The sequence below is a fragment of the Halichoeres trimaculatus genome, unplaced genomic scaffold (genome assembly GCF_033239565.1).
Source record: "Halichoeres trimaculatus isolate MK-OKI-2021-1 unplaced genomic scaffold, fHalTri1.1 fHalTri1_scaffold_10, whole genome shotgun sequence".
NCBI lineage: Eukaryota > Metazoa > Chordata > Actinopteri > Labriformes > Labridae > Halichoeres > Halichoeres trimaculatus.
In genome coordinates, this window is record NW_027437187.1 from 8,631,072 (window position 1) to 8,658,049 (window position 26,978).

The window sequence follows — 26,978 nt, forward strand, 5'->3', positions numbered from 1 at the left end:
CGTACCTTCAGCCAGAGGTAGTCCTCTGTCTTGTCAGCCACCTCTCCGTGGTTGTCACTGATGTCACATTTTCCAATCAGGCAGTAGACGGCTCTCTTGTAGGGGTCAGCGCTGTTCCTCAGCACTCTGCGGTAGTGGAGTCGAAGCTTGTTCTCTGAGGTCGGGGAGAGGCTGCGGCAAAAAGACGGATGGATGGATGTAAAAGACGACGAGAGAAGAAGATTAGAAAACAGCTCTTTGAAGCAGCTCAACTCAGAGACAAAAACAAACTCAAGGAGGCGCTCTCACCGTCTGTCAGGACTGTTCATGTACTCCTGGAACCAGGTTTTGAAGTCTCCAAGCTGATGTTGGACTCTGTTGACGACTTGCATTGCTGCATTCAGGTCTCCACAGCGCAGACAGTAGTAGATCACAGCCCACACTGGGTGACCCTCGATCTCCCCATCCTGTCGTACGGAGAGGCAGCAATTAATAAATTAATAGAATAAAATTAATTTAAAAAAAAATCATAAAAAATGTTTGTTACATAATGTGTCAATGTGACCTCGACATGCAAGGAGCCACATGTCCTGTATCACAGATGTAAAATGCATATAAAACATGTAAAATGCATCCAGGCTGCAGAAGATATGAAACGCTGTGTTACACCATGTCATGACATTTGGATACCGCACTGAACACTATACAAAAAGTTTAAAAGGTCTAAAGGTTAGCAACATAATTCTCCTTGAAATGAGCTCATAAAGTGTTAGTCTTGCTTGTTTCAACATTCATGTAAAGTCTCCATAAACTGAACATGTGCTGGTTCCTGCCTGCTTTTATCCGAGGTCTGGGAAGTGAGTTAAACTCACGATACGAACACTTGGCAGCGCCTCTATTTTTACATCCTTACTGGGTTTCTGGGTTACATTTCACTGGATTTCAGGGTTAATAGAACTGGGGGATTAAAAACAGCATTCAGTTGACTCTATCCTACACTCAGTGCAGTCTCAGTGTTAATGCTAGTTTCTGACTGATGCAGTTGTCATTTTCATAATGAGCACCCACGTTGCTTTAATATCTATGTGTGCTCAGGAGGTGCACTGGTCTAACAATGAGGTGTGGTCAGTGCAGAAACTGAGCCCCTGACCTAGAAGAAATTGGCGGTATATTTTTCTGCTATTTAAAGGGACAATGACTCAGATTGTAAGTTGCACTCACGTACAACGGCTCTTTCACTCTGCTTGTCCAGCACCCAGGAACACAGAGCAGAGCTTGTACTTCTTTGTTCAGTCTCTGTGTATTTTCTGATTCACAATCTAGTGGATTTGTTGATGGGAATGAAGACTGAGACACTAAAGACACACTCACTGCTACCTCCTGTCCTGTCTCACCTGCTTTACTTCTCCACACTCCAAAAACTGAAATCTTATCAAGTGTTTTTGTCTTATTTTCAGTAGAAAATTCCTTTTTAGACTCAATATGAGCCAAATTTACATGACCGATCCAGAAATATGTCTTGTTTAAAGTTATTTAAGGACAAAAATGAGGTCTGAATTGCTCCTAACCAGTAAAAAAAATCTAACAATGGAACAAGAGAAAAGTTACTTGTATTAAGACATTGTTCTAGTCTCAAGGAAATTTTCAAGAATTTTTTTCTTGCTCCATTGGCAGATTTTTTTTACTGGTTACAAGCGATTCAAACCTCATTTTTGTACTCTGATAACTTGAAACAAGACATTTTTCTGGATTGATAAGTTGAAAGTGGCTCATATCGAGTGTAATAAGACAATTTTTACTTAAAAAAAGACAAAAACACTTGATAAGATTTCATTTTTTTGCAGTGCAGCCTCTTCTACTCTGTCACTCAGTCTTTGTACATTTACAATAAATCCTGCACTGCTGGTGTTTTAAAGAGTAAATTTAAACCACTCAAGAGGCACAATGTACACATCTCTGCTCTCTAAGTAATACACACACACTCACTGACACACTTTCCCCTCTGTTACATCTTACTACAGCACCTTTAGCCCTGATAGTGAGACATAACACACCTGCCCAGCAAAGCAACGTGTTGGAGGCTTTGAGAAAAAAACTTCAGATCATCTGTGTGATTTTGAGTGTGTGTGTGTAAGTGACCTGCATGCCAGGTAGGGGTCCTGGTAGTTTGATGTTGAGGAAGCTACGGACGAGTTGGTACGTTCCTGGCACTCCTCCGAGTTGAGCCTGATGGAGGTTTCCAAACACAGTCACCATGGTGTAGTTCTTATAGCTGGAGCAGAAGAGACACAAGTTCATCATGATGGTGCAGGTCAGCTCAAATCTTGAGTTCCTGGCTTAGATTTCGCACATTTTCAAGTCCGATACTCTAAGTCTTTGGATGCGTCACCTGTTCTCAAGGAAGCTGAGCGCCTGCCGTACGAACGCCATCTGCATTTCAACAGAGGTGCGACTCTTCAGAGTGTCTTTAACTGGAACCAGCGATACATCTGACATCTGTTTCACCATCAGCCACATTTCTGATACGTTCTGAAGGGAAGGCAGAGGGTGACCACACAGTTACATCAGAGACACTTGGAAAGGAAAAATAGTCAGACCAAAATCAAAGATCAGTCTGATTGTGAAACAAAAAAGTTAGCCCACCTTGTCATCCAGGCTGTCTGCTGCAGAAGCACACAAATCCCCCAGGCTGGGCTGAATATGACCGTTTACAATCTTCTCATTGAAAATGTAGATCTAACGATCGAGAGATACAGACAAAACGAAAAAAAGATGGTTGTGGTTTATTAACTCCTCCAGAAGGTTGAAAATGTACTTAAAGGATTTGTATCTTTCTCAGGTTGTTGTTTAAAATCAGAAATGTTCCTACATCTCTTTCCTCATCTCAAAGCCGACACTAAGACCATCGAGTGAAATGGTTCACGATTAAAAACAAGGAAAAAAGGATCAAAATGTTTAAGAGGTCATCAAAGAGAATGAAAAAAACCAGGCAGATGATGCCGCATGCTATGTGTCGACACATGGTTCAGGAGAATCCAGGTTTAATGGTCGACTGTGTCACAGATCAGAGCGAGGGGGGTAGAGACTGAGAGAGAAGGTCAGACTGGATAATAAGGCTGGAGGGATGGTGGACGGACAGAAATAGAGTGAGAGAGATGGTGAGAATTACCCAGAGTCCCTCCTCTCCCACCCAATCAATCAATATGTTTGATCTGCCCCTTCCTGTCTCGCTGTGACCCCGTTTCAACTGAGGCGCACTCAGACAGAGGGCATCACAGACTACCACTGAATTCTGTCCAACACAGTGCAGCTACATTCATTTCAAGAGGTGAGTCTGATCCAAACGTACCGAGGTTTTAACAATGAAGGAAACTGGTTTGATAGATGACACCAAAGCCATCACTGACGGACGTCAGGTTAATAAATTTGGTAGGTCACTGTTTCCTTTCATGTCCTCATTTTTTACTGATTTTCTTGTTGGGAAACAGTAAAAAATGTAAACTTTAACACTGATTAAGCTCAGCTCAGTAGGCCCTGTGTAAAAGGCTATTTCATCTGGAATTGGCGGCCTGAGATCAGATATGATCTGTGACCTTTACCCCACGTCACTCCCCACGTATTCCTCTTCAGTTTCCTGCTTTCTGCACAGTCCACTCTAAATAAGGGCATAAAAGCTTCACTCATTGATCAAAGGTTAATATGAGCCTTTCACAATATTAATCACCAAATATTAATTCAATAGAATTTTATTAATCTATGCCTTGGTTGGTAAGTTGTAAAAAAATGTGCGTCATGATGCGACCCTATTTGGTATGTATCCACTCAGCACTGACTGGTTTATGTTTTAGGATCAATCTAGTGATTTCACATCACCATATTTTGGCTTTTTATCAAAATACGTGACACAAGCTGAAAAAGCAGAAAATAACATTTCTTGCTTCCCTTTAAGGATTTTTTTCTTCAGATCACACATCAGGTAAGAAAAAGTTAAAAAAGCAGGCAGAACCCGTCACTTGTTTTTGTCGTGTGCAGGTTGTTGATTCAGAATGAGACAGTTTCCTTCTGAGAAACACTCGGTGTGGCCTTGCCTTTACAATTTAATGACGATGGCATTTGAAAGCCCCATGAACAATGAAACCAGTTCATTTACCGGCTGCTAGGATATTTGAAGTGTAGTATCTCACCTGACGTCCATAGGCCACCTCCACGCTGTCCAGGGCACTTCTTCCCGGAGCCGTGACTTCACTCACAAAGCTCGGCTACAACAGACAAAGAGGAACAGGACACAATACACCAACTATTACAAACACTGGAAACATTTATAACCTCGTCATGCACCCAAGAACTGAAAAATGTTCCTGAAGTCACACTCTCTGTTAGCCTTTGGCCCTGATGGAAGGATTCAGGAAAACCTGGATCAGAAGAGTCTTTTCTGGACACTTGTGTGTACCCACATTAAAGTGATACTCCGGGATGGAACAAGTTGGGTCCTATCACAAGGTTTAGGGCAGAAATTACCCCTACAGCAGTGTTTTTGTGCAGCAGAAGCCCAGAGCACTTGCACCAAACACCCCCTCCCTGCTCCTCTGCAGGTTTCCTCTGCACTCAGACGGGGCCATATTTTACTTGACCAAAAACACAAAGAAACGGACTCCCACCGAAAAAATCTGATATCGGTCTGCATTCACGCTTTATTTAGAGAATTTTCAGCGCGTTACTTTCACACAAAAACACCGCTAAATAAGGCTCTAGTTCTCATCGTGGCATAAAACGGCACTACCTCCGCTGCAGAGCCAGAGCTACGCCGCTTAGTGTATCAGTCTGTGCCCACGGCGTGCCAGATATAAACAAACACAGGTAGTCTGCCAGGACGAAGAGACACGATGAGAACTAGAGCCTTATTTAGCTAAGTTTTTGTGTGAAAGTAACGCGCTGAAAATTCTCTAAATAAAGCGTGAATGCAGACCAATATCAGATTTTTTCGGTGGGAGTCCGTTTCTTTGTGTTTTTGGTCAAGTAAAAATTGGCCCCATCTGAGTGCAGAGGAAACCTGCAGAGGAGCAGGGAGGGGGTGTTTGGTGCGAGCGCTCTGGGCTTCTGCTGCACAAAAACACTGCATTAGGGGTAATTTCTGCCCTAAACCTTGTGATAGGACCCAACTTGTTCCATCCCGGAGTATTACTTTAAGGCTTTGACTCCGTCTCTTAATACACGGATACACAAATCAAGTTCAACAAGTAAAAAGAAAAAACCTCAACACAGAACAGCACATAGCAAGTGTTTGCTGAAAGGGATTAAAGTAGAACACACACGAGATGACGGACTCTGCTTTTACACAGGATGAAGATTAAAATAGTACCAAAGAGTCTGAGATGAGACGTTAGTTTAGATGAGGAGGTAGACAGCTTTGAGAGCAGAGTCACAAAATCAATATGAAAGATTTGAGATTTGCTTTTAAGTTGACATAATCAGTCCAAGGATTATGTGACTAAATTCATTGGGAATGAAAAAACACTGGTGCTGAAGGATCTTTGCGCAGATGTTTTCCCTTTCCACACAGTTCACAAGTAAATGATATTTCCTCGTCTTGTTGTTAAAACATGTTTTCCCCTGGTGAGAACTTGTTTTTTGTTTTCTACCTGTCTTTATTCAGACAGTTAGGATCAGGCCTTCTGAGCCAGCTGTGCTACATGTATCGCACCTCAACATCTTGACTGAAGTCCAGTGCGTCCTCTCCAGCTCCAAGAAGTGTGTGCAACACTCTCTGCTTCACCTGCTCCCACTGAACCAGCATGGACTCCCGATGGTACTCTTCAGCCAAAAGGAACGTCTGGAGGTGAGAAGAAACCACATCACTTTATACTCTATTAGTGAGCAGAGAGAGGTTCAAACTGTTTTTTTTTGTATCAGGCTGTAAATGTGTTGGTTCGTTCTGTAGTTATAATTGTTTCTGGCTTGGTGTGTGTGTTTTCTGGTGTTTCTGCATCTAGCCTCAAGAGGAGTCTCTAATAACTTCAGTTATTAACTCTTCCTCATGTTTCAGACCGGGGGTTGCTGCTTGGTAATGAGTGACAGTAAACCACAAGCTGGGTTTGAACCTGGGCCGCCTGCTTGAGGACTATAGTACCAGCAAACAAAGCGCAAAACTCAAACACAGGGCCAAACTGGTGCTCAGGGTATTTGCAAATCCATCACAACAGGTCTGAGGCCTAAAAGCTTTGCTGTAATCAGGGACTGTTCTGGCGCAGCATGTGTTTGGCTCCAAAGTCTTTCCTGATATAAAAGTTTAGTAAATGACAGTCCAGCAGTGAAAAGTACTTTTTACCTCCACCAAGGGGGTGATGTTTTTGAGAGAGTTTGTCTGTTTGTATGTGAACTACATAACTCTAAAAGTAACAAACAGATCTTGATGAAATTTTCAGGAAATGTTCAAAATGGGATAAGGAAGGAGTGATTAAATTTTGGAGGTGATCTGGATCACTGTCTGGATCCAGGACTTTTTTTTTAAGGATTCTTTATCATTGTGAGATAGGGCTGTTTTCACCATATGTGTTTATAACTCCATGATAAATGGTCAGATTGCTTTGCAAAACAATACAAGACAAGGTCACCATGATTTCTGACAGATGTAAAAGTACGATCCAGTTCCTGGCAATATTCTGGATACTAAGATCTGGAATATGAAATATGTACTGGGTCATCATAATTTTCAACACTGTCAGGAAACAAATTATCGTACAAACCTGCAACTGACACCAAATTGTAGCAGACAGTCTGCTGAAAGGGAGTATAACATTAAAGTAGATATAGTAAAAACTAAAAAATCACTCAGTTACCTAAATGGATGCTATTACTATAATATACTTCATCAGGGGAGGGTGGGGTCAATTTTCTTGCTTCCTTAATCTGTTTAAGAACTCAGTATTGATGCTACCACATGTATCAGTTCCCTGTACCCTCACACAAACACACTGGTATTAGCAGATGGGTGGAGGTTGGAGTACTTTGGTTTGAAATGGTCTCAAACATGCAACACATGAGCCTTTCCTATGATAAACACACACACACACACACACACACACACACACACACACACACACAGACACACAGACACACACACACACACACACACACACACACACACACACACACACACACAGACACACACACACACACACACACACACACACACACACACACACACACACACACACACACACACACACACACACAGACACACACACACACACAGTACCCATGCACCAGATTGAGCAGCAGGCCCTTGTAGAGATTGTTCTGCTCCACCAGGACACAGAGCGGTCTATTTTAACCGTCCACAGAGACTCAAAGTGAGATAATGGGAACGTGAGATAATTGAATCCTTCCCATCTTCAGCTCAGGGAGATACAAATGTAGACTGGAGCAAAAAGTCACCTGGTTAACTTCCTGTGACTGGATATCAAGTCTTTTACTTTAAACATTTCTGACCTGCAAACCTGCTGGGAAAACCATCATTAGAAAGGAGAAACTTCATTGCATATTAATGTCATTTTAAAAGACAGGATCTAATTAGTGTTAGTGAAATCACAGAGAGACTTAATCAGTTAATTGTAACTTTCTTTGTTCTGATCACAAATTCTCAAACCAACTAATGAAGTGGTTCTTTGTAAAAAATGTGCAAGTGACAGAAAACAAATGTGATAGTTTGTTCTTGTAATCAGATTTCTGCACTGATATGGATTTTGGCTGCAATAATCCAGAATTTGTCACTGGAGGAAGTCTCTAAATTAAAATGAGATTTTATTCGTGTCAAGTGGCTGCTGTGAGTCTGGACGGCTCAGACTAACTGCCTCATTTCACAGCCAAATTACTTGCATTTCATGTGCTGTGAAAGGTACAGCAGTCTGATAGAAATCTGCAAGAACATCTTTAACATCCTTTCTCTTTTTAATCTTCACTGCATTTGAGTTTTCCACCCTTGCACAAAGTCTTTTTTTTCCTCTCAGGGAGCTGGGAGGGAGATAATGGGAACGGCAGCTAATTAAACGCGGGGCCTATTAACTGTGCACATCAGGGAAGCCATTTAAAAACATTCCCTGAAGGTTCACACCAGAAGGACTTTCAGATCACATCAAGCAGAAATTACCAAAAACGACTCTCTGAGTGTGACTATATTATGATGGAGCGTTATATACACAGCAGGACTTCATAATAAAACTTCACTCTCTAACTATAAACTCAATTACAGCATTGTGTTCTCAAATTTAAAGCTTGTAAACAATAAATGATATCAAAAGAAAATAAGCTGATGGTTTTTTTGGCTTTTATAAACCTGGAGCTTTATGGAGTATTTGGTTTAAACCGCAAAGGCAGACACTGACCCTGCGGCGAGACTCCTCGATGGCTGACAGCAGGGCGTTGTCCCTCTCATTCTTCAAGAAGCCCTGTGGACGAAGCAGAGACAGACGGAAAATAAGAAGGAGGAGACGGACAACAATGGGGAAAGAGGAGACAGAAACAAACAGAGTACACAAATTGAGGTTTTTGAAAAAAGCAGTTTTAAGTGAATAAATTCATCGTTTCCTCAACAGTATACAGAGGCTGCTCGTCATCTTCTTCTCTACTTTCTCTCATTCCATCCCAGACACATGCAGCCAAATGCACTGTCATAATGATTTAAGTATAAAGCTGTTTTTTGACAGACATAAAGGCTGCTTAAACAAGTGTCCGTGCCTACAGGACAGTTCTCAACCTGCCTCCATTTTGGTCACAGCTCAAGATGGCTGCCCGTGCATTCATACATCCCCCTCCTCTGGCCTTCCTCGAGGTAAACAAGGATTCACATCCAGCTCAACTGATAATAAACCTCTTCTCTGATAATTCAGAGTCTGAGTGGTAAAGAGGGACTAGTGGAACAAATGGCGAGTGCAGAAGCTCGTAAGTCAGCTCAGAGGAAAGTAAACGGTGACAAGCTTGAGAGACATCGAACTGTTAACAGTTTGTTACGTTCCTCTTACAGCAAACAAAAATACAAACTGACCAAAGCTTTTTTTTCATGGCTTCATGGAACCTTCGGTGAAACAATACCATAATTTGTAACTTTGATACGACAGACCAATCAAACACAATCATAATCTGTTTAGTTAGCTCTGCAACAAAGCAGTTTATTTCTTTTACTATGGATTTTTAATCTGCACATCCTGCTGGTCAGGAAACAGTCATCATAGACGGGTCAACACCAATAATGCTGCTAAAAGGAAAAACAAAAAGTATCCCCTCAAACCACCGTGTACACAAAAACAAATATATTTCTCTTTAATTACCAATGATAACAACCACTGTTTCTGTGCAATGGTTTTGTGCTCCCCATTAACAAATCCATGCAAAACCAAAATAAAAGTGCTTCAGTCTAATTTTAGGTAAAAATTGTCTCATCAGATCCAGTATGCGCTACACTCACCTGACAAGTCCAGAAACATGTCTTATTTTAAGATATTAAAAGACAAAAACTGACACCTAAATTCCTTTTAAAGGGTATAAGAATCTTCCAATGGGGTAAGAATTATGTGCTTATTTAATTTCTTGCATGATATTCTTATTATTACAGACATCATTATTTAAGAAACTAAACTAGTCAAAGAGGAATCTTACCATGTTGGCATTTTTTTCTCTTTACAAACAAGTTAGGCATCACGTTTGTCTTTTATATCTTGAAATAATACATTTTTTAGAGTTTTCAGGTGAATGTGGCTCAAATAAAGTCATTACTATTATTTCTTTTTTTTAATTAGACATAAGCGCTTGATTAGATTTCATTTTTTGCAGTGCACAGTCAAAGTGACACCATCATCTCTCTTCTGGTCTTTGTTTAACATCTGACTTGAATGTAACTAGGGCTGAACAATTAATCGAATTTAAACCAACATCGCAATGTAATAGGATCCAATTTTTCAAATCGCAAAGGCTGCTATTTTTTTTTTCGTTTGTTTTAAAGTGCAATTTAAAAGAGCAATCCAAAGATTAACATATTTTAGTAGTTGTGCCAAAAAAATCTTTATTTACATTTCTGCACTTTAGTTTGTGTTTTTTTTTTTTACTGATGAGAGATCAGTAAGATTTTGATACATTTGATATTTATGTTCACACAGTGTTTCTTTTTCATCTCGTTAAACAGTGCATGCCACATGTTGACATACTTCAATAGTTAAGCCAGAGATTTGGTCTTAACCACATTTTTGCAGTGTATTTAGTGTGAGATTCATGGAAGAGAGGATTCATATTTACTTTTTAGAGTATTATTCATACTAGGTCTCTTGTTCAGCTTGAAGTTCAATCAATCAGTCAATATTCTACTGTGATTGTAATAGTTAGATATGTTGATCATATTATATTCATGCATCAATTCATCTTATTACAGGAAAGACTTGTTTGTATTCTGACAGTATCCTTTGTTGTGTTGGTCATACTACAGAACGATTTATTGCTTGTGTTAAATAAATAATGAAGAGGATAAACACCCCCCAAAAAATCGCATGCTAAATCGCATTCGCAATTGTGGTCAAAAATAATAGCAATTGGATTATTTTCCATAATCGTTCAGCCCTAAATGTAACACATACATCTCTGACCAGAGACCTGAACGGGACTTTAAAAAAAAAAAAGATTTACATTAGCATTGGGGCTTTATGGTACCATCAAGTTTATATTTAACAGAGGATGTATCACTTTGAAAATATCCAACTCACCAAGAATATGGCAACCTTAGTTTGAACATCCTGTAGTAATTAATCTTTTTAATATAGAAAAAAAATCATATCAAGGCCAGGGAGGCAGGGCTGATAAAACTGTAATAACAATTTTTTAAATAAACCAAACCACTGACTCATTGGTATTTATATTGACATGGTCACTTTTCAGTATTTAATGCTGTTTCCAGTTTAATTAAAATAATTAGAAAAAAAAATAACAGTTAAAGAAAATTTAGTGTTTTAATCAAAACAGTCATAGTTTTAATGATATTTCATTACTGAAAAACATTTGGGGATTGTAAACATGGCACCTTGACAAAAATAAGAAACATTAATAATTATCTTTCTGATTATCTTTCCCGTTTAAGGCCATCTTAGGAGCTCTGAAGCAGCTGCATATTAAGCGCTTTCTCTTATTTAAGGTTTTTGGCTTAATAAAATAAAAGTGTAAATAAGAAAAAAATGGGAGTGACTTTTTGGCGTTTAAAGACTTAAAAAAACTTTGTAATGTGTATATGTTAATAGGGCACGTTGACTCTTCTGTAAGCGGTGAATACGTTTTCTTCCACAGCAGATCTTTCAATCCGTTTTTAAGATGAGTGGTTATAAAATAAGAAAGAAGAACTGAACACACTGAGGAGACAAATCAGTGAATGATTCCCTGCTTTCGCTCTCATTATAACGTTCAGCTTAGATACTTTGTCAGCCTCGTCAACTTGGAGGTCAACTCACCAGCTGAGAACCGCCGTGTGCACATTTACATTCCTGAGACATAAAGTACAAAACTGCCTTTCCTCATTATGCATGAAAGCCCTGAGACGGGCTGCTTTCTTAGCGTTTATATAACCACAGGCCCTTTACCTCTGACATAACAGCCTCTCAGGGCTGTGCAAAGTTATCCCCTTTGTCAGATAATAGCAGTTAATTCACTGATGACATTTTGGCACCCTCTGTTGCTGCGTTTGAAGAATGTAAGATCATTTTGGCTTGAAGAACGAGCACCTGCATTGGAAGACCCAGAAGTTATACCCAGTATGAGATTACTCTGCTTTAAAGGGATGTGGGTGCTCGTGCCCGCCCTCATTCTCCTGTCTTTTCTTTGTCGTACCTCTGCTGTATCTGATGGTTGCTTTGAATCTTCAGTTTTCAGCCTCAACCTGTTTGTCACTACATTCCTCTCCTCTTCATCCCCTTCCATCTCTCCACCCTGACAAATCTAAGCCAAATGCAAATTCAGACTGAATGAAATGGTGCCAATACTTTAACAGAATTTAGCTTCTGATCACATCAGCTCTAATATAAACCCTACCAATCCTTTTATAGTGGATACTATGTGAAGGAGCAGGACACTGACCATAATTCAATCAAAAAATGATTTCAAACCATGTCTAATCTCTTTTTTCATTCCTCTTGGAACGAGGGATGTCCTGATCTGATACACTGATCAGTACTGGCGCCCAGTATGGCTGCTTTTGGAAAGCAATGATAGTAAGACAGCATCTTGTAACATTTGTAAAGGGAGTGTTCCTTGAGGAGGAACCAACAGGGCTGACTTTAATACAACAATTATGATAGGTCATTTACAACGGATTCACTCAACAGAGAACAGTATTAATCAGAAAGAGGTAACGGCAAAACATATCATGAAAAAATCAGATCTGAAGTCAAAAAATTTGTACCCGGCAAGGTTGTAATTATTAACTAAAAAGAAACTAAAAACAAAAACTAAAATTCAAAATACATTGCAGTTAACTCAAACTAATAAAGACTAGAAAAGAAAACAAAAACGATAAGTAAACGAAAACTGTATCTTGTGCTCACAAAACTAACTGAAACTAATCAAATTTTAAGACAAAATTCCCTTAGTTATAGTTTTTGACAATATTAATAGCCTTTAGGATTTACATTAATATGACACATTTTCCCAACCAATTTTACGACAGTTTTCGGCAGTTGTCAGCGCCGTACAGCACCATCATAGCAAGGTACTGGGATGAGCTTGTTTACTGCACTGACTGGCTGTGCGCTGTGCTGCGACAAAACGTAGTGGAGCAATGAATCAGAGCATCTGTGATAGTTTAATTTCATGTGAGTCTGACTTTATTGTTACAGAGTCCAAGTTTCTAATTATTGAAGCTCATTTTATATTGTTTTATATAATTTATGTTTTCATTTTTTTTATTTAGTTCATGTTATTTTATATAATTTATGTTTATATTTTCATATTAAGTTTTTATTATTTTCTTGTGTTTAAGGCAGCAGCCAACATTTCAGTATCAGCATTGACTGAGCAGTGAGCACTATGTTGAACTTGAAAATAAACTGTATGACAAAATATTTACTCTAACCTTGTTGAATGCTGCACCTGGTTAATAAGGTATGAAAAAACTAAAACTAAACTAAAACTAAGCTAAAACTAAACTAAAACTAAGCCTTGTTGCAAAAATTAAAACTAAATAAAAACTAGAATGCCCGCTCTAAAACTAATTAAAACTAAACTGTAATGGAAAAAAAATGTCAAAACTAAACTATAATGACAAATCCAAAACTATTTTAACCTTGGTACCCGGGCATCCCTACTGATTGTTTTTAAGTTTCCAAAAAGATATGACTTAAGAAAATAAGTTTCTGTAATACTTGGTTCATGCAAGCTACAGGGTTTACTAGAGAAAATCTGAAAGTTGTTTTGATCTCATCCTAAACTGACCTCTACATCTGTGTTTATTCTATCTGCAGTATGAAGCAGGACTGACGGACAGCTTCAATCACAGGACTGAGAAGTCCTGGTGCTCCCCACCCCTTGCATTTCTATCAGCAGAAACTACGTAGTGGGATTATATGCAGTGGGTATCATGATACTGCAGAGGTCTGGGGTGGTTTCAGTTGAGGCTGTTCAAACTCTGTGTAGGCTTGAAAGCCACGTTGCTAATTTGTCACCATCTTTTTGCCTCCTCCATTTTAACCGGATTCTGAGAAAGGAAGAGACAGTCTTATGTTGAAATCTCCTCCACGTAAGAAAAAGTCAGCAATGAAAGAAAAGTCTATAACATTTTTTAAACGTCACATTATGTCAAACACCGTTCCAGATCATAAAGTCGAAACTGTAGAAGAATTTACCACAATGGGATGTAAAGGTTGATAATTGTTATAGAATGGGGGTTGATCAGAATCGACTAAATAAAAAAAGAGTTGCAGTGCCTTTATTTAACAGCAGAGGTCCCTATCTTTTTTTTTGAAGTCTCATGTTGGATGTTTTATTGTCTGAAGAGAGGCGTGCAGACGTGAAAACAACAAGGGAGGATTTTTCATTTGATTTCACCAAAGGATGCTCTGCCAGTGTTTCCCACACATAAATGCCAGGCAGATGGCCAAAGGAGATTTTCTGACCATATTATCATTTTTCTTTCTTCTTTTTATGTGTATCTGAATGCCATCTGCTGTTAACAACCTGGTAGACAATCTATTTCTCTACACCTCAGGTACATGTCAAGAGCAGTAAATCCCTTGATCTGAACAGAGAAAGAAAGACATGTAAAACACTTGATTTCAAAAAAGGGAATTAAGTTTAGTCTCAGGCTCAAAAAACAGCTCATCTCTCATCAGGAAGTTGATTGTGGCGTCACATCTCCAGTTAAAAGGTGTTTTATGTTTTAATGATGTGTTGTTTTTTGTTCTGGATAGCAAAAAAATCTAAACAAGGGTTGAAAACTCTTTTTGCTCAGTCATGGTAAACGGTAAATTGTTACAGCTCTGAGTGAATCCTGAATGTGCCTTAGAATTTAGGGATGAGTAATCAGGTCACAGCAGGAGAAGAGAGGAAGACGAGAAGACCTGCCACAAATTTGTTTGGAAACCAGAGCACACAGAGCCGACTGCTAAAATGTCAAAGATTCTGTTCAACATCAATGTTCAAGAAACAACTCAGAGCAGAAAGAGCTTCCCTTATGTCCCTGTTTTTTTCAGCTTCAGGTTAAAACTGAAAATCCAATCAAAAGCTCAAAATATTTTTTCAATTTGAATCAATTATTGTTCCCCTCTACCTCTCTGATGCCATCAACCCCTCTGACAGTTCCCTGTTCCCTTGCTCTCCCTCTGCCTCTGTCTTTCTCCAGCTCCTTTTTTTTCCCAGGAGAGCCTGAGAACGGCCTAAATTTAACCACTCTAACCGGATAAGAGCTCAGGTCAACACTCACTAGAGAGCTGCACTGGATAAAAGGAAGGAGGAGAAAAGAATAGCTGTATTTTATCAGAGGGTGGTGGTGAAAGAAAGAAAGAACAGGAAAATGTCTTGTTCTTGTTGGTTTTTCTAACATATTCGTTGAGAAATCAGAGAGGAGAAAACGAGACTAACTTTACTAGAAACCCGAGTGTTGGGTGGGGTTTGACGCTGCTCTTTAACAAGCACACAGAGCATCGGTGACACATCGGGCCAAAGTGGAAAACTCTGAGGGGCAGTCGCCTCAGCATTTTTTGCTTCAAATGAAATACAGGAGGCAAAGATTTTTCATTGCTGTCAGTTTGTTGCTTGTTGCCAGCTGCCCTTGCACTGCCAACGACTTTGCCGATAAAACAGTTTTTGTGCCAAATGAAAATTGACAACTTAGCCAGCAGCTGTGGCCAAAACTCCCATTTGTCTGAGATGCAAATGTGCTGCACTACCACATGAAAACGCCTTTTGTGCCTCAAAACTTGTTAAAGTCTTAATGCAAAAATAACAAACGTCAAAAATGACCTCTTTATGCACACCAAATGTCATTGCTTTCACAGATCTAATTCTGCTTCTTTCTTCTTTGGACCACGACAAACCTCGTCTGATTCACTTTAGAGACTGTGTCTGACACAATGTGGAGTTTACCCAGTTTAAAAAAAAATTGTGGCCCTTCAGGTTAAAAAGCTGGTATATAATTCATCCTAAGACACACTCAGCATTTCACACTGACTCAACACTGCAGACGTCTTCTCCTATGTGTTCATTTCAAACGGGATGTAAATACCTCAAACAGTGGAAAAGCATCAACTTAATGAGCCTTTCTGCAAAAAGAGAAGAAATTTCAGTCAGGCCTGGATTCATGCTTATAGTTGTTCGACGATTAATTCTGCGCTTGGTGATTGTTGTATGTTACGATGTATGTTTTCTGTTGCCCCACCCCAGTATTGTGTATCCTTAGAGATCTGCAACCCACAGTGAACACCCACAACCTGCTGACCAGAGAGCCCAGGAGCTTCTGCACGGACAGCCACAAAAAATATTGAAAATAGCAGATGAAACAAGTTCATTTTGAATTACAGTAGCATTAATTTATCCGCTGAAAATAAAAAAAAATCTGTTAAATACAATAGAACCATTTTTATTTATTTCAACTACAACTGAGCTCAAGTTCCTCTCCTGACGCAAATTTCTGCTAGAACGTGCAGAAATGGAGACAAATCTGCTGACATCTCAAAGATAAACCTTTATGTCATCAAAGTTAAGAATATGACCACAAACAGCGTGAAACTGATCCTAAAATGAACCATTACATGTGTGTATACGCATCTTCTGCTACGCATGTTAACATACATGTATGTGCGTATCGTCTGTGCTCGCACACAGGCCCTCTCCCTATCAGCCCCGGTTTACACACTCACACTCCCTCCACCTTAATGTAGTCCTAAAGTGTGTCCAGGAAAAGACAAAGTCCAGTTTTGCACCCGGCTTTGTGCTTATTACCCGCTGAGAGATGTGGCGTAGAGAATGGTGGTGTCGAGGAATCTCAAAGGCTACATAAGGACACAGTCAAAGAGCGGTTAAAGGGTGAATAAAGACGGGCAGCCTCACTCTCAGTGCCAGTCGTCATGAGTGGAAGAGATGAGGGCTTTACGTCCTCATTTGCCATGACACAATGAGCCGACCACTGCCCGAGTGTGTGTGTGTGAGAAACCCCACCCTTCACTCATTCACTTCCTGTATAGCAAGAAATCTATATGCAAAATACGCCAGCGTAGACACACACATATGCATTCATTCAGTACAACAGCCGTGTTTCACACTAGCAATTACTTCATACAAGCGTTCAGTCCTCTGAGGGCAGCTCACAGCCACAGATAAGGTAGCAGAAGCAGGAAAGAGAAGAGAGAGACAGAGTGTCGACAGAAAAAAAGTGACAGACAAAGCACATGCCTCTCTGAGTGTATGTGTGTGGGTGCATGTCCATGTGTATAGGCAATACTCACTCATGCTGAGCAGCTGCCTGCTCGCCTGGCACACAGACAGGCAGATGAGAAGACAGGATGCGACAGGAGAGAGTAGTTTTTTTTTCTCTTTTGTCTGTGCCCAGGTAACCAGGCTTTGACAGCTCTGGAGACCTGCGTGGCTCCTCTGCCTCTCCATCCCTCTGTGAGGCTGTGCCAGGACAGCAGCAGAGGCCGCCATGCTGGGGCGTGTTCCCTGTGCCCTTTGGAGGCGGCATGGCAGCCTGCTTGCAGCTTTTTCCCCCAGCTGTAGAAGCAGGCCTGAGGTTCATGTGAGTGAACCGGTGTGCCGAGTGAAAGTGCCACATCAAGACTCACTGGAGGTGGTTTTATTGTCGGAGGGATGTACCAACTGAGTGCTCAGACACGGGGGGGATCCACGAGAAACGACTATGGATTCATATAGAATATGGGTTCCCAGCATCAGCAGACTCCCCCTCATCCTCTCTGTTCCTCTTTCTCTCCTCACTTCATCCCAGCATCCTGACCGCCCGCCCGCCCGCCTCCTCCCTCCCTCATTTTCTTCCTTTATTATCCATCTATGCATCCTTCCTTTCTCCCTCCATCTCTCCTCCCTCCCTCAGCTCAATGCAATTATAGTAATGGATTTTTTCCCCCTCGGTTGATGGTTTCCGACATCCTGTCTTGAAATGAGGCTAATCATGCACTTAAGGGTCATGTTTAGTTAATGAAGGGTTTGGGGAGGCACATGTGGGAAGAAAAGGAGGGTGGGGGGACATTCCTATATGCAGGGTGACTATCACAGCACACACACAAAGCAGGCATGTTAACACACACGCCTCCACATGTCTCCTACACACACTCTTTCAGATAAACACCACCGAGCCTCTTTCATCCATACAGGCCAGAACAGACAATGACAATGCACGCGCCCACGTGCAGCCAAATCTACGCTGGATACACACATTCATTCATAAGAACATGGAGACAGTGCATATGCCAGCTATCGATCGCTACTGACACAGATACAGGCATGAACACAGCACGAGGAGGCAAACACACACGCGTACACACACGCATCTGACAAAACCATGTCAGAAGTGTTCGTCTATCTCAGCAGATGCTCTGGGCTTCGCCAAATGCATCAGCTGAACGCATGCCATCACTGCTGAGGGATGCGTGTGTATGTTCGGAGGCGGGGAGGGCAGACAAAGAGACAGGGATGGAGGGAACGGATGGAAAAAGGGTGAAAGAAAAGGGACAAGAGGAAAACTCAAAGAGCACAGAAGGTAATGACAAAGAGGAGATAGAGGGGAGCAGAGAGCCTGGTGGAAAAATAGTGAAGGGAAGAGGAAAGGAAAGAGCGAGGGCGCTGGCAGAGAAAGATGGAACAGTGAAAAGTGAGACGAGGACACAGACAGAAAAAATTGCAGCCAGTCGCCATTTTTCTACCGGCGCTGCTTTCCGCCTTCCACCTCCCCTCAGATTTTTCTCTTTCTCTCTTTTTAAACCTGATTTCTATCAACTGCCTCTGAACATTTCCTATTTTCTGTTTATCAGTTAGACATGTTGAGACTTGTGGACATTAATAATGGCATTTACAAAAAATAACCCTAAAGCCTCGAGAAAAAAAAACAGTAAACCTACAGCAATTTATCCACGACAGTCAGCTACACAAAAAAAGATGTGGTGGTAAAGTGCAGAGCAGAGGGAAGCTTCTGACAAGGCATCCGTCATGTGGTGAGTGAGTGGCAGCTCAGTAGAGTTCTCCTGGTAACATGAGGATCATTGATTTGTCAAGGAATGAGCTTCTCCTGCACATTTCCAGACCCCCGTTTTGACCTTTTGTGTTGCTGTCTGAATTACTGTTCATGCATTAATCCATACAGATGGGTGTACATTTAAATAAAAAGCAGGGCTGTGGCAGAACAGTTGTGGTCAATCAATGACACCAACCCTGCACGGCATCCTATAGAGATAATACTGACAATGATGGTAAAAAATGCCTGAAGATCACATCAGTTATATAAAAGATGAGAAGCTCCGCCCAGCCAATTGGACTTCTTGCTTATTTCAGCTGCTACACTACAACGTAGAGACATACGTTATATCTTAACTTTACAAAACATCCCCAACGACAACAAATTGAACTGCTGTTTAAATGAGTAGTAATTCTTTCTGGCTAGTCATAGTAGAGCTACCACTGGTATCTGCAGTTTTATTGAACTGACAACAGTTGTAATTTGATATAACCACCGGACAGTGGTTGAAGGGCATCTGAAAGCTGTTCAGCTTTTGCCCCTAAAAAAACATCCATATCCAGCCTGAGGATTACTGTCAGATCCAGAAGTAAAGAAAAACACAGAGATTGGGGTACAGTCTCTGTGTTTTGAAACAATACGGTACGGATGCCCAGTACCTGGCAATCGATACTGGTACTCAGCGGTACCAATTTTTGGTACTTTTTTGTGTTTATGTGGTAAAAAATATCAGTTTGTTTGATAGTAAATTATAAAAAAAATTCAATTTAACAATTTTATTTTTCAGTATATTACCTTGTTATGCTGTTTTTATGTCCAGCATGGAAAATCACCAACTCTTCCACTGCCTCATAGTCACCATGGATGCATTTAGGTACCTAAACATGGTACCTTTTGGTTTTACGTGAATGGGTACCCGGTACTTTTGATAGAATTCAGTCTTGGTTCTTAATTTGGTACCCATCCCTAGAGTACCAAAGAGTTCTTGGAGGAACTTCAACCAATGAAAAATAAACAAAAACTGATAGGATATATAAACATATATTATAAACATCAGATATACAGATTTAATATATCAAGCTAACCTTCAACACCTTTCATTAGTTCATAAATGAGTTGTTGAATCTCTACCTCTTTCATCCATCTTTGACTTTTACATTAATTAGTGAATAGCTACAAAAGACAATCAAATGGTATTTTTACTTGTAATGACCTAAGCTGTATGACTGTTTTGTTGCAGCACAGAGACTTCAGGGCGCCAGTATAGTGGTATGACCAAACTAGCCAAAAATCCGTTTCCCCCTCCTATGGTCTATCACTGAAAAGTACTCTTGCCAATGAAGTGTTTGAAACGGTACTTCCTTTTATAAATGGCTGCCTATGAGGAAGAGCAACATCAGACTGTGTTAAATGTGACAAAGCATTAAGAGTAGACGTTATTAAGACTTTAACTGTGATCCACAGCCAGTGTAAGTTGGACCAATCATAGCTTTGTATCAGTCTGATATAGACTCATGAAGTTAGATAAGATATTGGTAGCTGGGGATGGGTACCTTTCACATGTGAAACAATATGGTACAGATGCCCGATGCCTGGAAATCGGTATCGGTACTCAACCGTAGGGCTGGGGGATATATCAAGTATACTCGGTGTATCGCGGGCTTTTGCACGTGAGGTGTATAAAACAGATATATCGCAATCATAGAGTATAAACAGAAAACTAAATGTTTTCAGTCATCAGAACGTAAATCTGTTCGGTGATTCGCTCGTTTCACTCTCTGCTGCTCAGCTGGAGCTCCTCTCACAGCGAGCACCACGCTCCCTCGCCCACCCAGAAAAATTCTCCTGCGCATGCGTGTTATGATACTAGGAGAGGAGAAAAGAAAAGTCGCTTGCACGTCTTATCAGTCTCGTGTTGTGGGTTCCCGGGAATACCAAAATACTGCGAGCTGGGATATTATCAGAAGACAAACCCAAATCCAATACAGTTCAACCAGACCCCAGGCTCACAGACAGAAGTCACCAGAGTCCTTTCAGCAGGAGTAACTGCAGGTAACTGCGTTATGGAAATAAAAGTGATATTATCTCCAACTTTAGCTAATGTTTCGAAAGTATAATATAATATAATATGATATAATATGATATAATATAATATAATATAATATAATATAATATAATATAATATAATATAATATAATATAATATAATATAATATAATATAATATAAAATAATATAATATATTCAGCCAGTTGAATAAATCTGAATGAATTATTTTACTTTTACTAAAAACATGTAACTACATAAAGTTTGGTTTAAAATAAAGGTTCGCTAAACTTTACCTGATTGAGATTTTCCCCTTTTTGCAGTTAAATTTTAAAAATCCAACTAAAACCAAAAGGTCTGCTTGAATCATTATACTGATGTCATTTTATGCATGAAAGGGTCTAATTTTACATTAACAGAGTGATTCAGAGGAGAAATCAGAATATCGAGATATATATCCTGTATCGAGATATAGCCTACAAATATCGAGATAGTGGATTTTGGCCATATCGTGCAGCCCTACTCAACGGTACCAATTTTTGGTACTTCTTTGTGTTTATATGGTAAAAAAATATCAATATGGTTAATCATTTTTTTTTCTTATTTAACATATTTATTCTTCAATATGTAACCTTGCAATGCTGTGTTCATGTACAATATGGAAAATCGCCTTCCCACCCACTTCCTCACAGTCACAAGGTACCTTTTGGTTTTATGTGAATGGGTGCCCGGTACTTTTGCTAGAATTCAGTCAGTACCTATAAAAGTACTGATTTCGATCCCCTCCCTTTTAGTTGCCGATCCATAGAACAAATCTCAACTCAGTCCTATGTTCTTCTGTGTTTACAACAGCTGTATGTGTGTGTTACTTTGTCACCACCAGTAGATTCATTCTAGCATAGTTTAACATCATGAAGAAAGAAGAGCAGCTCAGCAGTTTGGAGATTTTTCATCTTCATTTTGAGAAACAGAGGATGTTGTATTTATGCTGGTCTCAGGTCAGATCAGCATCTGTATCAATTGATAATGAGGTCCAGGTATCAGGACTTAAAAAGTCAAGTTCAAATCAAAGCCCTCATACATTTCTACGTGAGAGAGGATAGAACACAGCACTGGCTGCATAGTAACAGTAAAATATCTTCTTCTCCTCAGGGTTATCACATCTTTCTGAAATATACACCATAGTGATAACCTTGACGCAAACTGGGCTTAAGTCAAAAATTATAAAAAATATTGTATGTAAGTGTAGAGTGTTAACTGCATCCTAGATGGAAGCAATGCTGAAACTAAGGTTTTTTTTAAACATATGCATACCTGGTATATTTCTACTCCGACTGTCCAGCAAAAACTTAAAACTCTGCAAAGAGCTGAATACGTCCAAATGAAAGAAAAATTGAATAACTTAGTTTAAAGATGGACATCCAGTGTCATTAAGAAGCTGTACATGTTATATGTGGATCAACTCCCATATTCACAAAGCCCTGGATCTCTCTCTGTCCATACAGTCCTCTATAGGAGGATCCTCACTGATTCAGCTGTATACAGGCCCATCATTCACACACCAGTTCACACACTGTTTCACACAGGCTGTGACTGTTTGTGTGTGGGGGTGCACAACACACTGCAGAGTCAAGAAGCTCACTCAAGCAAAACACAAACATGCACACACATTTACAGACACACACTGCTTTTTGTTTGTCTTCAACTGGAATCCATGTTTTATTTTCAGTTCATCAGTTAGTGCTAAACTCATCCATCAGGTCTGTTTCCATTTCCTGATTCATATTAAAATTCCTGTACATCTCAACAAAGCATTAAAGGGTATAGTGAGTGTCGCTGATTCTGAGTTTCTCATTTCTGTCTTTCACACACTAAGTAAATCATATATTTTGATGCTACTTTGCAAACTCTCAGCATCAATTAACCCTTCCTGTACTGTTTATTAAGTGACATGCAGTACCTGCGATCCTCTCAGTGGGATGCTAAATGGAGACCTGGGGGAGGAGAGAGTGGTGCAGCAGTGTAGCTTGGAGTTGATCACAACTTGACTCAGTTTTCTTTCAAACAGAATTCAACACAAGCTCCCAGCCTTTGGTTTTGTTATGTTTTTGGCCTCCTGAGTCTGATTAACTTCTAAGGCTCCTTGTAAGAAAGTACACACAGTTAAGATTAGAATCACAATAAGCCCCAATAAGAAATTAAAATTGTCTGCTTGTGCATATTCATCAAAAGAGAATCCCCAGAGGTAACCAGACAAAACCACCAACAAGGTAAGTTTGTGTTTATTTGTGTAGCTACATTTGTACATTTTAATGCTTTGATTTCAAGATTTTTTATTATTTTATCTCCTTTGAAAATTCAAAAGTAGAGTCTACAGGATCCTCCTAAAAAGTATTATTTCAACTTTAATAGGAATAAACCTGCTCAATTGTCACTTCTGGGCCTCTATACATGAGTCCGTGTCTGTGTCTGCCTCAAACCTCTCCTCTGCCTGTATGTTGATGTTTTGGTTGTATCAGGACATTTCTGGGCAGAGAGTAGGCGTGTGAACATCAGCCAATCACAGCACGACCGGTGGGCAAGTGACTTTGCATGTTGATTAGCAAGTGAAAGAAGCTACCCCGAGCAGCTACTATAGTGGACGTGGCATTGCGCAAGAAAAGCACAACAAAAGTGCAACAAAATGTCACACAGATAAAGCTTTTTACTAGGGTGAAGCTTGGCTCGACTTTCACTCGCTTTCGGGAACTCGGAGAGCAGCATGGGACGAAGAGCAACCCGAGTTAGCTTTCTGCTAACAAAGTATGTGATTAGCTTGTGCTAACATGCCAAGTCAGGTGCACAGCTCTTGAGTCCCCCCCACAGAGAAGCACGATGCTACAGGTAGTTGCTGGGCTAGTGGGTGTGTTCACGTAGTCACAGTTGAAGGCTGTGGGTGTGCGCTGCCGCTAGCACTGAGCCAAGGAGGAGGAGCTCAGTTTGAATGTTGTGTTTACTGATAAGCAACACAAATTCCTGCTGACCCTTCTTTTAAGGATGCAGTTTTTTAACAACACGAGCTTTGCTGTCCCACGCTTTTTTTGGGGCTGTGGTGTACATTCACAAAAAGAGTATTTATCTTTCACCTTGAGAATAGCAGTTACATGGACTGTGCCACTGATCTTATGTACTGTATGTATTATTTACTTATTCAATAGCTCAAGCAAAGTTATGAAGCTAGTTTTAAGATGACAATTATTTATGTGGCAGACTTTAAACAACTGTCGAGGAGCTAAAAGATATGTTAAAAATTCTGAAATTCTCAGTGTGTGACACAAATGTAAAGGAGGCTTGTTTTATACTTAGCCCAAAACTGCTTGAACGAGCACTGTGGCAAATAACACAGAATAAGTATTTTATGTTCTTCATATTGTTTGAACTACAGCTCATGTCACCACTCAAATATACAATGTTGACTTTGAGGCATTGTGGTAAAAAGTCTTTTTCCCATCCCCTGCTTTTTTTAGTCTTTCTGACCACTCAAAGCACTTTCACTCTGCTGCTCACTTCACCCATCCACACATCGTCCACAGACACGCATGGCAGAAAGGTTAGCACAGTATGGACCATCAGTTTCTTATTTCATTCGCACACATTCACACACTGCTGACCAACAGTGGGAGCAATGTAGGGCTGCTCAAGGAAAGTTCAGCTGCAGGAGCTGGAATAAAACCCCAAACTTTCTGACTGAGAGTTGACAACTCTATGACTGCATCACATGAAATAATGTGTATGGTTAATAATTTTTATTAACCATAAAAGAGCAGCAAAAAGTGCAAAGCCTTTTTGCAAGTATTCAGGGTGCCATCATCCACATGTTGTGTACACGATGGCAAGTGGTGTGCGTTTGCTAACGGGTGCACAAGGACCGGGTGGTTGGATACTCCTTCAAGAGCAGCTGGATAAGCTCTAAGCCTTCTCCACTGTCACTTGGGGATAACACTGCAGGTCAGCATCCTCTCAACATCCTCATCCTCTCATCCTGTGTCAATTCATGAAAGGAACTAAAGGCTAACACAGGAGCTAAACTGTTTGTGCTAATGTTCATTCCAACCCACAGTCAGCAGTTATTCTGCAGTGGTCTGTTCAAACTTGAGAGTCTATCAATAAAATGAAGAGTGAGGTTACGTTAGCTTGGTAGATGAGTGGCAGGACATAACCAGGATTCATTAACGTTACACATTACAGACATATCTTAGAGCACCAGACTTCCAGCTGTGCAAAATATAAACGGCTAATAAACTACTTACAAACTGACAGTGTTTACTTGTTGCCATGTTAGCCTACAGATACGTCGGCACCAGGCTGCCAATTGCACTACATATAGCTGGCTGCTACAACGTTTGCTTGATGTCTAATTTCAAACCAAAGCACAACGTAACTTTACTGATAAATACCTTACCTCAGCGCGTTGTATAGGGTAAAAAGTTGTCTTGAACAAAGAAAATCTGTGTCGATCTGATCTCCATTTAATTCAAAACAAACACACACCTCACTAAAAGTCATTACGACAGTGTGCGGAGACTCCGAGCCAGAGGGTGGCGAGAGAGTGCAATTAAAACAGATCCTCCTCATAGCATCTTTAACCTTTAGTTATTTCAGTTTACTGCTACCTCATCCTTACTTATCAACCTATTGTAACGTATATTTTAAATACACAATTTCTTGATTTCCTATCACAGCTGCTAAAAAAATTACTGTGACAGAAACAAATCCCTCTTTTATGTTTTCATCATCTTTGTTTTTCTAAATACCCATTCCTCTTGAATTCACCACAACTTTCTATGAATGATAAAGACCTCTGATGTAGTAAGGAAGTGAATCATTACACTGCTTTTAGAGATGATTATTATAATATCAGAAAGATGCTGGAAATTGAAAGATACCCATGCTTCCTTTTTTTAATTTAAGTGCAGTGTGGTGATGTTTTGCGGCATTGTTTCCTTAGGCTAAGATTTTGGTGGTTGTGTTAAATAAGTAATATGAAGCAAAGCTCCACAGCGACAACATCACAAACAATGCTATTACTCAGCACAAGCAGCTGTTGGATTGCCTTTGTTTCCAGTTTAAAAATTCAATACTTCTGACATTTTTAGCCACACAGTTGCTAATGCTTATGCTTATGCTAATGCAGCACCCTGGCTTGTGTTTGGCATAAATTTCTGCCTGGAGATTTATTGCAGGCTGCTACAAAGTGGTTGTTGCTGCAGTATCTGTCTGCACGTGTGTGTTCTGCAGTAAAGTTAATCCATGACATCAATAGCACTTTTATTATTTCTCATTTAGTATTTAATTTAGGTACACGTAGAATGCGCCGCTACACTAAGTTACTTATGCGTTTGGAGCTGGAAGAGAATTCAGATCCAGATCAATTAGAAATACAAGAGTAACTGAGATCAGATTACTCTTTTCTTAAAGCCCTTTGATATCAACAGACAACTTTGTTTTCAGTTTTAGAAAATACTTTGTACCTCCAGGAAACTTCCTCTATAGCTTTTTACATCCATGTTGTTCTTTTTTCCCCAGACAGTCACTTTTTGTGTTAATGGTTGTTTACATAAACTTGACAGGCTATATGAGCTTAAAGATAAATGAAGACACATTATTTTACCGGAATCCTGTTGTTGAAATGAAGCTGCGGTTTTGTGAGAAACTCAGAAAAATAATTATACTCCTAGTGATGCATTACAGACTTTGTCTGCAAAGAAACTTTGTAATTTACTGTCTTCTTAACCAATAAAAAAAAGAGTGAGAAAGAGAGAGTGCCCCAACACTGCCAGACGCTAAGTGCTCCTTCAGTCAGTCAAACTGACCTCTGCTGGCACACATCGGGCCAGCCAAGAAAATGAATGACACGCTGATGAAAAAAGATGAGTCAAGATGAGAGAATTTAAAATAATAAAAAGCAGTGAGCAGTGGGAAAGACAGCAAAAGAGAGGCATGAAACAGGAGATAAAGAAGAGGTGAGACATGGAGGTGAAATAGTGTCACATTCATGGATGAACAGACCAGAGGAACAGGAAGGCTGGAGGAAGATGAATGAAGAGATACACAGACAATTTGGAGGACTGGAGAGACAGAGAAAGAGGAAAAATAAGACAGACAGAGAGAGGGAGAGAAAACGGCAGACAGAGAGAGGGGAAATTAAATGACTTCTCAAAGGAGACTTTGAGAGGAGGCAGTTGTGTGGGATTTCACACATGTACTAACATAAAA

General features: G+C 40.0%; 1 protein-coding gene across 2 annotated transcripts in view; it reads right to left on the reverse strand.

Moving 5' to 3' along the window:
• nup93 (nucleoporin 93) overlaps positions 1-26,978 on the reverse strand; it is a 47,213-nt gene that overhangs the window by 13,265 nt on the left and 6,970 nt on the right. The window contains exons 1-9 of one of the 2 annotated variants that reach the window (XM_074678462.1): positions 16,941-17,244; positions 8,361-8,423; positions 5,681-5,809; positions 4,164-4,238; positions 2,623-2,715; positions 2,369-2,508; positions 2,119-2,251; positions 289-446; positions 6-171 (exon numbers count right to left, since the gene is read on the reverse strand). In XM_074678462.1, coding sequence (XP_074534563.1) covers positions 6-171; positions 289-446; positions 2,119-2,251; positions 2,369-2,508; positions 2,623-2,715; positions 4,164-4,238; positions 5,681-5,773 — 858 coding nt within the window. In that variant the 5' untranslated portion in view covers positions 5,774-5,809; positions 8,361-8,423; positions 16,941-17,244. Of the gene's footprint in view, positions 1-5; positions 172-288; positions 447-2,118; positions 2,252-2,368; positions 2,509-2,622; positions 2,716-4,163; positions 4,239-5,680; positions 5,810-8,360; positions 8,424-16,940; positions 17,245-26,978 lie in introns of those variants that run through there. The other variant, XM_074678461.1, reaches the window with a different exon arrangement.